A 13,558-nucleotide genomic window follows, 5' to 3' on the forward strand; every position below is an offset into this window, starting at 1 on the left:
GAACGGTATAATATGGCCCAGCCCTAGTGGGTAGTGACCAAAAGAATATGATCGTGGAGAAAAGTGGCAGTAATGAGCTTCCTCCGTAGGGTGGATGGCCTCTCCCTTACTGATAGGGTGAGGAGTTCGGCCATCCAGGAGGTGTTCAACATTGAAAGGAGCCAGCTGAGGTGGTTCGGGCATCTGACAAGGATGCCTCCTGGGCGCCTCCTGGGCGAGGTGTTCTGGGCATGTCCCACCAGCAGGCGGCCCCCCCAGGGCAGAACCAGGACACGCTGGAGAGATTATATCTCTCGGCTGGCCTGGAAAGGCCTTGGTGTTCCCCTGGACAAGCTAGAGGAGGTGGATGGGGAGGAGGAGTCCTGGGCTTCTCCGCTTAGGCTGCTGCCTCCATGACCCAGCTTCAGATAAGCGGAAGATGATCGATGGATGGATCCTAGAGTATCTGTCTTCATAAGATTATTATAATGCTAGATATATATGTACAAAAAGACAATTTATATCTGATATGTTAAATCTCTCAAAAAGAGATTGCATCTGTGATTATGACTGCAGCCTGTGGCTGATGGTTACTCAAGACTTTGGCTGTGCTATTATTCTTATCGCTGCAGCATAAGTTGCATGGTTGTAATACATATACATGCAACAGCTCCGTTTTGATTATACTATGTTAATAAGAAAAATTCTTTCATAAAATCACTGCATCTTCCAACAGTCTTGCATAGACATACAGTATTCACAGCACCACACACTGAACCACAGCTGAAGTCTATATCCAGCCACAGCCTACATCACTGCCAACAAGATCAACTGCAGCTGTTCACTGATTGGAGACGCAGTTTTTTCATTGTTCACTGGAGATCAGCTTTTTAAAATGAATGAGGAGCATTGAATGCAACACATAAAGTGTCACATGGCGTATCCAATTGTGCTAAAACCAGGAATTAAAAAAATAGAAGCTTAAAATTAAGTTGCCAAATGAATCATATAAGAATTGTTTTTGGACATCACCAAATGCTGTTTCCTCTCTTGAGATGCTCTGCTATGTGTTTAGTGCAGTTGCTGTTTGATTGTGGATTTCTCTGCCTTCAGTTTCGCCTTCAGTAAAATGAAAAACATCTGGTTGGGTTGGTGATTAAAGGTAATTTCAGTGCAATTAGAAACTTGGTTTGCTTTTGCAGTATGCTTTGAGTCAGTCACACTGTGTGAGTATTGCCCTGTACACTTCAGATTTCATCATGCCACTTCAATGAGCAAGCACATCATTATTTAACAGTGGTAACCTGGTTTCACTTGTCCATGCCATAAGATTGCCCGTACCATGGCAGAGGATGTGATATACTTCAAATCATGAGCTATTCCTCATCTTCCCAAAGGTGGTGACCTTGGCACACTATGTGCCTCAGCATTTCACGACTGGACTTCTTGCACAGGTGGTGTCCTATCACTGTAGCACACTGAAACTTACAGAGCGGATCATTCTTTTACAAAGTCTACATTCCTAGGTGCTTGATTTCATACACCTGTAGCCATGGCAGTGATTGGAACACCTGGAATTCATGATTTGGATGAGTGAGTGAATACTTCTGGCAGTATAGTGCATATGGGTTATAGTGGGATTTGATAGGCATAGAGACTGTAAGAGCAGCTGTAGTGGTTGCATGTGCGGAAAACAAATAAGTCAGACTAATTTCTAATGTGAGCACAAGTATATTTTGTATAAAGGCTGTGACCAGCTAAAATTCACTGCTCTTTTTGGATTTAGCCAACTGACTTCAACAAGGTCTAAGTAGATATTACAAAGGGGAAAATAATGATGCTGAATTTCTTTGCAAGATTGCTCCCAAAGAAACGGATGGTTTCTAATTTAAATGGTAGTTTCATTTTAATGGAGAGAGAATATCAACCAAAATTCCAGAAAAACACATAAAAGTCATAAATTGATCTGTAACTGACTGAAATAAGTAATTGATCCCCTACAACTCAGAATTTTCAATGAAGAGAAATCCTTAATATGAACCAAGTAACAACATCTCCACGGTCGAGTACGGAGGTGGACACACTGCTCTGGGCAGTGGAGTGCAGATGGAAACGAGCCACACACACAAGCAAAGACATCGTCCTCCGCTTGTTAGCAAGATAAACTGGATCTGTACTCCACATGGGCAGTCTTACCTTTCTGCACTCCTTCCTGACAGGAGATTTGTGAAATATCATTACGTTTATTGTTAAAGAAATAAATATATAACCAGAAAAATATTTATTATTAGCTGAAAAAATAAGTCGTGGAAGTATTTTTCAAACCATTCCTTTAGGAAACAAACACCTTACAACACATCAGTGTTTAAAAGATTAACATTACTGCTACACATGTTTGAGCTCATTCTGAATACTTTGTCTATATTATATTTAAAATGTCTAGTTTTTCAGCCTAATGATAACTTCCTCTTTCACAGTGAAAAGCTCAAGTTTCATTTGTTACAAAATAAAGAGGCTGCAGACCTCAAAAGGCCATGAAACTGCTGGCAGTTCAAACAATGAGTTTTGAGCCTCTGAATGGATGATTATGTGTAACACCTGCTGCCATTCCTCAACAGTTAATACAAAATTTGGGGGAAAAATCCTTGAATTAAAGCAACTATTAGAAGCTAATACTGGGTAATGTAGCATAAATGAACATGCTAATGTGCAGAGCAGAATATGATAAAGCTCTATATATAATATATATAACTATATAGATATTTAGAGCTCTTTATAACTCTTCAATACTGCAAATGACTGACAGTTTACCTGTGATGTATGTTTGGCTTCCTGCATATCCAGTTACCACTCCAAGAAAATCTTTAACAGTATGTCACTCCTGGTCTTTTGACTGAATTCTGAGTCAATCATTTGTTCCAAAGATTCCACAAAATATCCCAGTCAGTCTCTCCCACAATGCAATGCTTGAGATTTTGTCGATGGCAGTAATTGTGCTACTCTGTAACGCCATCAGCTGCAGCCAGTAAGGGTTTTTAATAGAGAAATCATGGTCCCGTAGGACAGACGTGATCCAAGAAATGAAACCGATCAGTCTGAATTCATGCGTCATGCAGGTTGAGAACCACTCCTGGAGTCCCACTGAGACACATCCACCTGTGTGTGTCTACAGGTGTCTGCACACACGCACACATACTGAGGTTAGGACAAAGAACATAAACCGAGTGGGGCGGTGGAGGTGAGGGGTTTTGGCACACACATAACATCACCAGTGCGCACCGTCGGCCTGCTTTACTCACTTTGCCTTTCACCACAGGGTCGGACGAGGCGAACGGGGTAGGAGGAGCGATTTCTTTGGGCTTACGGAGAAGGCCATTCTCCTGACCTTTGACCCCTACTGAGAAGGCATCCTTGTCTTCAGCGCGCTTCCTGGCACGCAGTGTGTTCCACGACAGAGACTTCCTGTACAGTATGGGAACAACAAACATCAACCAGCCAATCAAAGTGAAGCTCAGAGGTGTCCAGCTGAGTCTGGCTGCAGCAGCAACGTACCTGTCAGGTTGCTATGGTGACAGCTTATGACATGACGTAATGCTTCATAAGGTGAATAGATACAGACAAGACCACAATAGTATCGATAAATTATCTATTGGGGTTTGAACTTTTGTCATCTTGGACTTGTTGTTTTCAGTTTATGAGTTATTGTAAGACTGAAAGATGTTTACATACATTTGGAAATCTTTTAGGAAGTACCTGAAGCATCCCAAAACTGCTCTTCTGGATGTTAGCCTCCAACAAAGCAAAAATACATTCTCTACAAACAAGACAATGTAGGCTACTGCAATAACAAAAACAAACAAAAAAACACTTTTCAACAGAAAGAATGGCTGTACACCTCGAGTCTGAGAAAATCCAGACAGGACCAGTGCCTGAATCTGCAGCCAGACTCTTCTGGTTCATGAAGACGAACATTAGAGCAGATGACAGAGAGTTCTGACTTTATTGACACAGCTGGACTTCTATGTACAAGAATTAGTGCAATGATGTTTTTAATTTGTTAATTTCAATCTTTTATAGTTCCTGTAAACTTTAAATACATAGTTATGATTAGTAGGACTTCCCGTCCACGTCGATGCGATGCAGCTTAAAAAGGAAAGTTACATAAATCTCTTTTGTTCACCTCTAACCTTGTGTTAGTCATTTTGATTTATTCCAGTGCAAAGTTAGCTCAACTCCTAAAAACACATCAAGGCGAAAAAGCAGCTGAGAATAAACCACAGTTATTCTCTGAGAAGATTTTAAAGGCTTTACAGTTTGTTCAGTTACCAAATGCTGCTACATTTATTCAAAGCTCTGAAGTTTAAACCACTTAAGTTTAGAGTTTGTAGCTTCTGTGGAGTGTCAAACCGTGAGGTTAGTGAAAACTGAAACGAAACAAATCAAATGTAACAACATACACAAAAAGCTGAAATTAACCAAACAGGAACAAAACGCAGTAAATGGTTTATATACCTGAATTTACAGTGTGGCTGTGGGGATTTTTGGTTCTTGGCATTAAAACCTTGACAGAAATCATTCATCTAGAAACTTCCCAATAAGCAGAGCTGGAATCAGCACAAAGTCTGCTTGGATGACAACTTTGAACTAGTCTGATATTTCTGTGTCCGTGTACTTCTTTCTCTCCTGTACACCAACCTAAACAATGCTGACACGTCTCAGGTTGGACTCAAAGTGGTATTCTGTACAGTAGTATTTCTATGTATGTATTTCAGCTTCAGGTGTGGATATGAGATCGCCGTCGTTACTTCTTCATGTTCTGCTAATATCTGTTGATAGTTACATTTATTTTTGTCACAAAAACGTGTCTCTGTGATGATGTTTGGCTCATTTTAAGAGAGCTTTACTTCTAAAATGGTATAACAGTTGAACACACATGCAGGCAGACACTCTGGTTCACATTTGCTGTTGTGGTTTATTTACAAATATTAAAAACTACTACAAACCGTCACCCATCATCAGCCAAATGTCAAATAAAACATCTTCACCTTGACACCGCTTTGTTAACTCGTGCTCAAGTCCAAAAGGTTTATTTAACAAATTTAAAATCAGTATTATTAATAGACTACCAAGAGTACAATGCTGACCTTGCCACCAAACATATTGCACAGCCTGACTTCATTCATATTTTTCTTGTCATAAATAGTGCAAAAGGTTTTTTTTTTTTAGATAAAAAAACAAACAAAACAAAAACAAACAAACAAAACAAAACAAAAACAGGAATGTTGTAGAGCCTCAGTCAATGTTTTTACTCTGTACAGTGAACTGCCAACATAAATTCAACACAAAAAAAAAGAATTAAATACAACTTTGTCCGTGGAATAAAATAATTATTAGTAGGGCAGCAACAATAAGAGGAATAAACAAACATCTGTGAGGAGAACAGGACTGAGGGCACCGCAATGACCCAGGTGAGGTGAGGGTTTTTTTTTTGTTTGTTTGTTTTACAGAAAGCAGGAAAAATAAAAAAAAAAAGTACAAAAACAGAAGAAAATGCAGAGTGTTAGGAACTGAAGTAAAAAGTCGGTTTTAGCTCCACACGAGTACTTTTCACTTTCTGGTTTCCAGTTAGGAACAAGGTACAAGTTTTTTCTATCCTGTCTATTTCTGTGGGAATCAGCTGTTTTTCTTTCTTTTGTTAGTTTCAAGCCTCAAAACCTTTTTTTATTTTGCTTTTTTGTTTAAACATCATCGCCACAGAGCCGATAAGTGACCGGCTCAAGAAATCAAAGTCATTGCAGCAGCTTGATGGACAGTTAGAGAACAACTCTGTACCTTCAAAACAAGAAAAAACAAAGTCCAACATTTTTTTGTGTTTGCTTTTTAAACACAGGACGCAGACAGCTGAGGAGCTGGTGATGGAAACAGAGTCAGAACAAAAACATTTAGACAGACCTTTGTCAGCTTAGTCCTCTCATTCAATCCGAATACTTGGTTTCAAGCCCAACCAGAAGTGCTTCAGTCTGCAGGGAAAGATGTGCGGGGTGGGTGGGGACTTACTTGATGTTGTTGGCATCTGTTACGGCTGCTGAGAAGGAGCAAGTAGAAGAAGAGTCTTTAATGGGCTTTGTGAGCGGGCCTAAGACGTGTCCTGGCACCCAGCCCTCCGCGGCAGGCGACTGGCTGTTGGCTGGCCGGTAAACGAGGTACATGTTCTGCTGATTGGTGGCCATGACCTGAACGGTCTCTCCTTGACTGACACAGATCTCATTCTCTTTGAGCGCCGAGTAGTCCTGAGTGACCAGCATGGTGGAAGTGATGTCGTTGTTGTCCTGCAGACAGGAGGGAAGGAAAGAATGGCCGACAGGACGAGGGAAAGGAAAGGCAGAAGAAAAAGAGGAGCAGGATGGAGGAGACACAATGTGGACAATTGAGGATGAGGTTAAGGAGCGACTGTGGGCTGGATAACAGAAATGCTGTGATACAGCTGGTGTCAACCTGAGGAGGAGCAGAGGGAGTTCAGGGCTGAGGAGCAGGAGTGGAGGGAGAACAGCAGTGAACACAGGTTTCATTACTTGAATCAGCAGCACACGCTCATTTTATTAAAATCAAATTATTATTATTACGAACAATAATAATAATTAACAAAGAGGCATAACTGATCCAATACTGTGACGAGGAGATGAGGAGTGGGGAGCCGAGTCAAAACAACGAGAAGAACAATGAACAAAAGCAGTTTAGTTGTAGTTATACTTGGTTTCAAGCCCAAACTAAGGTGCTTCATCTGTGGCTGCATTGAGCATCTTTGACACGCCTGATGGTATATTAGAAACTTTATTAGATCAGCTGTTTGCAGAGAGTGCTAAACACGATCTGCAACAGCACTTAGGAGGGTGATACGTAGCCAAGGTTCTGCCCAAAGCAACAGTCTCGGCTTGCCTTCCTCCCACAGTGCCAAGTGTTCCCTATCAGTGATGCACATGCACCTGGACACGTGCATCACTGATGTTGTGTCAATGAAAGCGTGATTCATCAGACTGATGTGCTGATGCTCACGTGCTCATTGTTGCCACTATCATGGTGGAGCTATGGATCAGACCCCACGGGCCGGCCTTCATAACCAAAGCCATACCAGCTTTTACTGGTTTAACAAAGTCTGTGTCAGGTATGGAGGAACCAGGACGTATGGATGAAAACTGGGCTATTAGAACAAATCATACATGGACAAGCCGACATACACACAAACTGAACTGCTGCTACACCTGCAGTAGCCTACATTTTGACTTACAAAAGTCTGTTTAGTGCCCCAGTTTAGCGAGTGCCTGGTGCAGTCTGCAGGCTGTGCTTAGATGAGACCAACACAAAATTCTAAAACTAAATAACCAAAAACAAAACAATAAAATCCTCAAATTGAAAGTAAACAAATTTAAAAAAATAAAGGTAAGCTGATAATCATATAACCTGCACACACTCACCATGGAGTCAAAACACGATGAACCTCCATTAGAAGTGGAGACTTTGACTTGGCTCTTCCCCTTCTCCGTACTGCAGAGGCCGACCACTGACGAGGGTCGGCTGTGAGAGGACGCGGTAGTTTGATTCCCTGAGGACGAGCGGTTTCTGGTCAGCGATGAGCTGTTGCCTCCTCCACTCTGCTGATTGTGGTAGACGATGGGTGACTGCAGAGCTGCAGACAGAAAAAGCACTTTAGATGAGGCTCATTTATTTTTGTTTGGATGGGTTGCCTACCTTCTGGGAACGAGCTTAAGGAAGTGACAGATATCAGGCTTTATCATGTTTCCACCTAAACTACTTTATGATCATGGCAGTTTTATTTTAGGTGGTGAAGGCACCACAGCCAGAAAGCAACAGTCTTCTCGTTTATGTGCCAGTTTGTACAATCATTTTTTAAAGCATGCTAGGTTAAAAATTAAAAGTAGCATCCTTAAAATTTAGGAGAAAATACCAAAAAACCTGTAATGTGCTTTCACAAACGTGAAGCTCGAGTGAAAACAAAGTAATATTCTGCTGAACACAAAGATCCTCAGTGTTTCCTCACCAGACAGGAAGTTGCTTTGAGCATCCAGGAGTTCCTGAATGTGTTGGACCCAGACCTGCTTAATGTCAACATTGGCTGCCTGCAGGGTGAAACGCTCCGATGATCCGCGACTCAGCAACACAAACTTACAGGGATCATTATCCACACTGTCCTCCAGACCCAAGTAGGATACCTGCATGGAAAAGTTTACAGTGTTAGACCAACACCATCCCACAAACCACCAGGTCCTCTCCTGCAGGAGCCTGGAGGAGGGCGTGGTTCGAGGAGCTCGCTAGGAGGTCTATGTATATTCTCATTTTTCAGTATGACCTGCTCATATACACTTCATTTAAAGCAGTCTGCTGTGTCTTTGTGATGAACATACTGCATGCACACAAACATGGGCACAGCTTTATTGCAACCATCTACACACACGCTGCTCTGTGCTCTCCAATGATTTTGTCCAACATGATCAAATGTGGATGAAAACCTGGTTTCAAAGACTGAAGTCAGGACATGTGTGAGCTTTTGTGTTCTTCATGAGATTAAACCAGTTCACTGATCACAGACCTGTAACCCACTTTTTGTAATACCTTGATGCTCTTTTTGAACTGGTAGCCAGGTGTGGACGAGCCTTTTCTCAGCAGCTCACTGAAGATCACGATTTGCTCGAACAAGAAGACTCGTCGTTCCTTCGAGCGGGACAGGACGCCGGCGTCTTGCACCGTAACAAAAAAGGTTTCCTGCTGCAGCAGTTTGCCCTGACTGGTCAGTTTCCCCTGCAGAGAAACCAGGTTGATAAAAACATTACTCTCTTAGGCTTTACAGCACGCCACACATGTCATAGTGTGTGCAGTACATGTCACTGTGAAGACCCACAAAACTTACCTCAAATCCCTGCAGCCGACCCAAATTCATCATGTCATTACACAGTTTCGGGACCTGAGACATCAAATCTACTGCTTTCTGTAAAAGTCATGGACAGAGATATTTAGATAGTTTTTCATTTGAGGAGGATGTGTCAGCACAAACATGCCGGATTGAAAAGCATTTTACATTTTTACCTCAATTTGTTCACAGTCCATTCCTGCCTTTGAGCTGTACTTCAGGAAATCCTGAGGAAGAAGAGAAGCCCAACTTTAATCAGACTAACCAAGCTTGCTACCATCAACACTTTCATCTAATAGGAAAAACAACAAAAATAGCAAAAATAACAAAAACAGGAAAAACAACAAAAACAGGAAAAACAGGAAAAATAGTAAAAACAACAAAAACAGGAAAAATAGTAAAAACAACAAAAACAGGAAAACAGGAAAAATAGTAAAAACAACAAAAACAAAAACAGGAAAAACAGGAAAAATATAAAAACAACAAAAACAACAAAAACAGGAAAAACAGGAAAAATAGTAAAAACAACAAAAACGGCAAAAACAGGAAAAACAACAAAAACAGTAAAAACAACAAAAACAGTAAAAACAACAAAAACAGTTCCTCTTGGCCAAAGAAATGTTAAAGCTTCAATATGCAGAAATGTAAACGATAATGTAAAGGACAGTAAGTCAGGTTAGAGTTACAGTGACACTAATGGCCTGTTTATAACATGTGGAGCACAGTTATGCTCTTTGGCATTTTCTTTTGTGATAAGGAGAGACTGTGTGTGTCTGTCACCTTCAGTAAAAGCTGGTATTTGGTGATTCTCTGGATTGGTTTGATGAGGAAGTCACTGATGGACAACCTGGACTGGATATCTTGTTGGATTCCCTGGAAGAGAAATAACCGAACTGTGTGTCCTTTTGTCCACTTCACACAAATACTCCCAGTAACATCACACAAAGACAGTATCAGTCCAGATAATTAAGGGTCGTCCCTGCATTTCATATCGAGGATGAATGTAAAAGAACATTGCTGTTTAGATCACACTGCACACCTTCTGCTAATGATGAACAGAATCAAAGCTTCACCTACATCGAAATACGTGTCGTATTCTGCCACGATGAACTCTGACTTGGGCTTATTCTGACAATAAACAACATACATGTGGAGCCTTCTCTCCTGTAAAGACAAAGGAGCTTTGATTAGAGAGCAAATCACTGGGACAGCAGAGATTATGTACTCTAGTGCGGTGACACAATCACGACACAGTGTTTAGCTAACGTGTTTAATGAAGAGCTCAGGGAGGTGTTCATGGTCATCCAGGCATTTCTCCAGTTCTCCTACAAAGAAACTGACAGATAAAGATTGTTACTATCCCCTCGCCCCGTCCTTCACGCCATCATTTCCAGCCGACACTCGACTTACTCTCTGTGCCAGTCATAAATCTGGTGGATGTTCCCAAACACGATTTTGTCTTTTCCTTTCATGTCGTCTGGGACGCCCTTCTCCTCGATCCTCTTCATGAACCCCTGCAGTCAAAGTGTTGATAACTTTTGAACCCAAATGTACATTTCCTGATGCCCTTTGTTTAAATGGCAGGAGACCGCTGCACAGAATGATTCTGCAGAAGCACTCACCTCCACCACGATGCCCAGGTCTTTGACATAGTCCTTCTCTGTCTGAATCAGCTCGTTCAGAACAAACCTGTGTTAAAAAACAGCTAAGTTAACACAGAGCTTCTGTTCCTGCTGCAACAGAGGACTAGTGCCTTAGTGAATGCTTCACACTGTAAACATGGTTATTTCTTGAGGTTCCAACATCTGCCTCCATCTCACTCTCTCCTTAGGGCAGAGGTGTCCAACTCCAGGCCTCCAGAGCCGGTGTCCTACAGGTTTTAGATGTGTCCTTGACCTCCTCATCATGTCTTGAAGTTCTCCAGAGGCCTGGGAGTGAACTAATTATTTGATTCAGGCGTGCAGGGTGTCCAGGGTGAGATCTAAAACCTGCAGGACACCGGCCCCAGGAGTTGGACACCCCTGCCTTAGGGTGAAGTGGAGACTGTAACCTACTCATTGCTGTCCCTCCCGGTCACTCCCACTCTAAGCATCTTCAGCTCCGCCCCCTACAGCTTCCACCTCATGTTTTTTGTCACTACCACGTTGCAAAGTTTCACTTTCATTCTTGCTGCTATCCTGTCACAAATCACCCCTGACACTCATCTCCACCCGCCTCCAGCCTCTTCATCTCTTGTGCACTGTCTGTTACTTGGTTGACCCCCAGCTAAACTCATCCACCTTCAATACCTGGACTCTAAGATAAGATTGACAATTCTGTCTGTAGTAAGTTATACTGAACAGAATCGAGAGTCGATGCAGAAAAGAGCTGGCAGTGATGCCAACAGATATCGCAGTGATTAGGTCATGTGGAACATGAAGTGCTATGGTGGAGGTGGCTTGTGCATAGCATAGCATCTGTGGACCGGATCAAGCAGTACTGAGATCAGCTGAGCTATGGCTGTGCTTTTGTTGAACAAAGGCTACCCTCCATTTTCTAAATTCGAAGCAGTTCAAAGTAGAAGAAAGAGTCGCAGTACTTACATCCGTCCTCTCATAGCTTTTGCTCTCTGCTCCTGTTCAGGGTTGCGTGGCTGAACAGGAGTGGTTTGTTCAGGCGGACAGAGGGGGGTAAACCCCGGGTACACTCCTGGTTCTAGACTCTGCAGACATGAGAGGATCAGAGTTCAGGTGATTATGTCCCACTGATTTCTATCAATATCAGTAACGTTCAGCATACTCAGATGTTGAATATGTAACAATTCTACATGATCAAACCACACAAACACGTGTGATGCCAGCAGAGGGCAGCAGGAGCTTCAAACATGCGCGCTAACAGCTGCTGTCTGTGAACACTGCAGCAGCAAACTGACACTTCTGCTTTGTTTCATTGCAAATCGTGTCTATTAGATGATAGCAGAGAGTAATCAGCTCAGCAGTAAATGTCTCTGCAAGTCTGTCTACGGAAACTCCACAGCACATACAACATTTCATACATGCAGCAGTGAAACATTCAGAGACACGCTGGGGTCCAAAAGACACTTTTGTTCTTTTATTTATTTTCCAGAAAGTTTCCTGAGATTAAAATCTGTTATTGAAGAAAGACGAGGCCAAGAAGGAACAACGTTAAAGCTTAAGCCAGCCTGTCCCAGGAGTCTCTCTACTCTGTGCCGCTCTCACGGTTTGAATCTATTCCTCCTGTTTCTCATATTTGCCGTCTTACTATTTAGATTTTAATTGTGCACAGTTAGTGTGGAGCACCCACAATTTCCTTGTACACGTGCAACGACAATAGAGGGCTATTCTATTCTGTTCTATTCTATTTTATTGTAGAAATAGGGCAGCTTTAAAGGCCTTTCTTACTTGCTTCACTTGTGATGTCAACCTTTTATGTACCGTCTATGACAAAGACAAGTCCGGATGTTTCTGTTGTAGTACCAGGTCCACATGAACACACCGCCGGACTGTGGACCTCCATTTATCACAAACGAAAGCAGCTGAGAATGAGCATGAATTTTTACCATCACTTGGTTAACAGACTACAAAGTGCTCCAAAGCTATGTTGCCAGAAGTATTCCCTCACCCATCCAACTCACTGAACTCAGGTGTTCCAGTCTGTGCTGTGGCCACAGGTGTAGGAAAACAAGCACCTGGCGTCCAGACTGCTTCTGCCAACAGGAATGGTCACTCTCAGGAGCTCAGTGAAGTGTACGCAGTCATGGTCGAGCACTACAGACCTCCAAACTTCATGTGAACTTCAGATAAGCTCAAGAACAGAGCATATAGAGCTTCATGGATTGGGTTTTCATGGCAGAGCATCCAAGCCTTACATGACCCAGTGCAAAGCATCAGATGCAGTGGTGTAAAGCAGGCTGGACTCTAGAGCGGTGGAGACGTGTTCTGTGACTAATCACACCTCTGTCTACCATAAGAACAGCATACCAAGATGCTGTCATGCACACCGCTAAACCTTGTGGAAACCACTTTCTCAGAGTGTTCCCAGAGCGAGCTGAGGGCTGGAGGCCACCGACTCAGTCTTGCCGTCAGAGACACCAACAGTATAGTTTTCTAACTGGAGTCACATGAACCCCAGCAGGGTGAGCAGTCATCATATTAAACCCTGTGGATGTCACTCAAGTTCATACTTTTCATAACATAGTGTATTAGTGTCATTAGACAGGCTGGAGTGGTCGGCACATCGCGTGCCTTCACTGTGTGGACGTCACAAGTCATTTTAAAATGAACAAAGAAGAGCACCTGTTAGACCGTGCTAACTAACACACACTCACCATCTTGGTTTTAACCAGTTTCTCTATGGCGCTAACTAGCTCTGCAGCACTGGGCACCTCAGAGGAAGACTGCAGAGAGGTGAGCAAGGACGAAGACTGAGAGAGGACAGGGGGAACAGAAAGTATAGGTGTTTATTAAATATTAGAATGATAAGAAAGAAATACAGAGAAAACCAAAGAAACAAAGAGCAAGAAGGAGAGAAAATCTGTTAATCGGCAGAAGACAGCAGCTACAGATGGACACGCTCCAAGATAGAAGTGCTTGTGTGAGTGGGCGAATGAGGCATGTTGTATGTAGAACAGCGCTATATAAGAATCAGTCCGTTTAC

At 42.4% G+C, this 13,558-nt stretch overlaps 1 protein-coding gene across 4 annotated transcripts in view; it reads right to left on the minus strand.

Moving 5' to 3' along the window:
• Positions 1 to 269: 269 nt before the first annotated feature.
• Positions 270 to 13,558, minus strand: part of LOC102291285 (kalirin RhoGEF kinase) — a 158,979-nt gene continuing 145,690 nt past the window's right edge. For 2 of the 4 annotated variants that reach the window (XM_042227835.1, XM_042227834.1), the window contains exons 45-58: positions 13,230 to 13,325; positions 11,485 to 11,603; positions 10,525 to 10,591; positions 10,313 to 10,416; positions 10,169 to 10,238; positions 9,980 to 10,066; positions 9,683 to 9,775; positions 9,079 to 9,129; positions 8,903 to 8,980; positions 8,608 to 8,793; positions 8,036 to 8,207; positions 7,452 to 7,663; positions 6,037 to 6,308; positions 270 to 3,441 (exon numbers count right to left, since the gene is read on the minus strand). In XM_042227835.1, coding sequence (XP_042083769.1) covers positions 3,081 to 3,441; positions 6,037 to 6,308; positions 7,452 to 7,663; positions 8,036 to 8,207; positions 8,608 to 8,793; positions 8,903 to 8,980; positions 9,079 to 9,129; positions 9,683 to 9,775; positions 9,980 to 10,066; positions 10,169 to 10,238; positions 10,313 to 10,416; positions 10,525 to 10,591; positions 11,485 to 11,603; positions 13,230 to 13,325 — 1,968 coding nt within the window. In that variant the 3' untranslated portion in view covers positions 270 to 3,080. Of the gene's footprint in view, positions 3,442 to 4,931; positions 6,309 to 7,451; positions 7,664 to 8,035; positions 8,208 to 8,607; positions 8,794 to 8,902; positions 8,981 to 9,078; positions 9,130 to 9,682; positions 9,776 to 9,979; positions 10,067 to 10,168; positions 10,239 to 10,312; positions 10,417 to 10,524; positions 10,592 to 11,484; positions 11,604 to 13,229; positions 13,326 to 13,558 lie in introns of those variants that run through there. The other 2 variants (XM_042227836.1, XM_042227837.1) reach the window with 2 other exon arrangements.

Source organism: Haplochromis burtoni, unplaced genomic scaffold, assembly GCF_018398535.1.
Source record: "Haplochromis burtoni strain Fernald_Lab_line unplaced genomic scaffold, NCSU_Asbu1 Contig_283, whole genome shotgun sequence".
Taxonomy (NCBI): Eukaryota; Metazoa; Chordata; class Actinopteri; order Cichliformes; family Cichlidae; genus Haplochromis; species Haplochromis burtoni.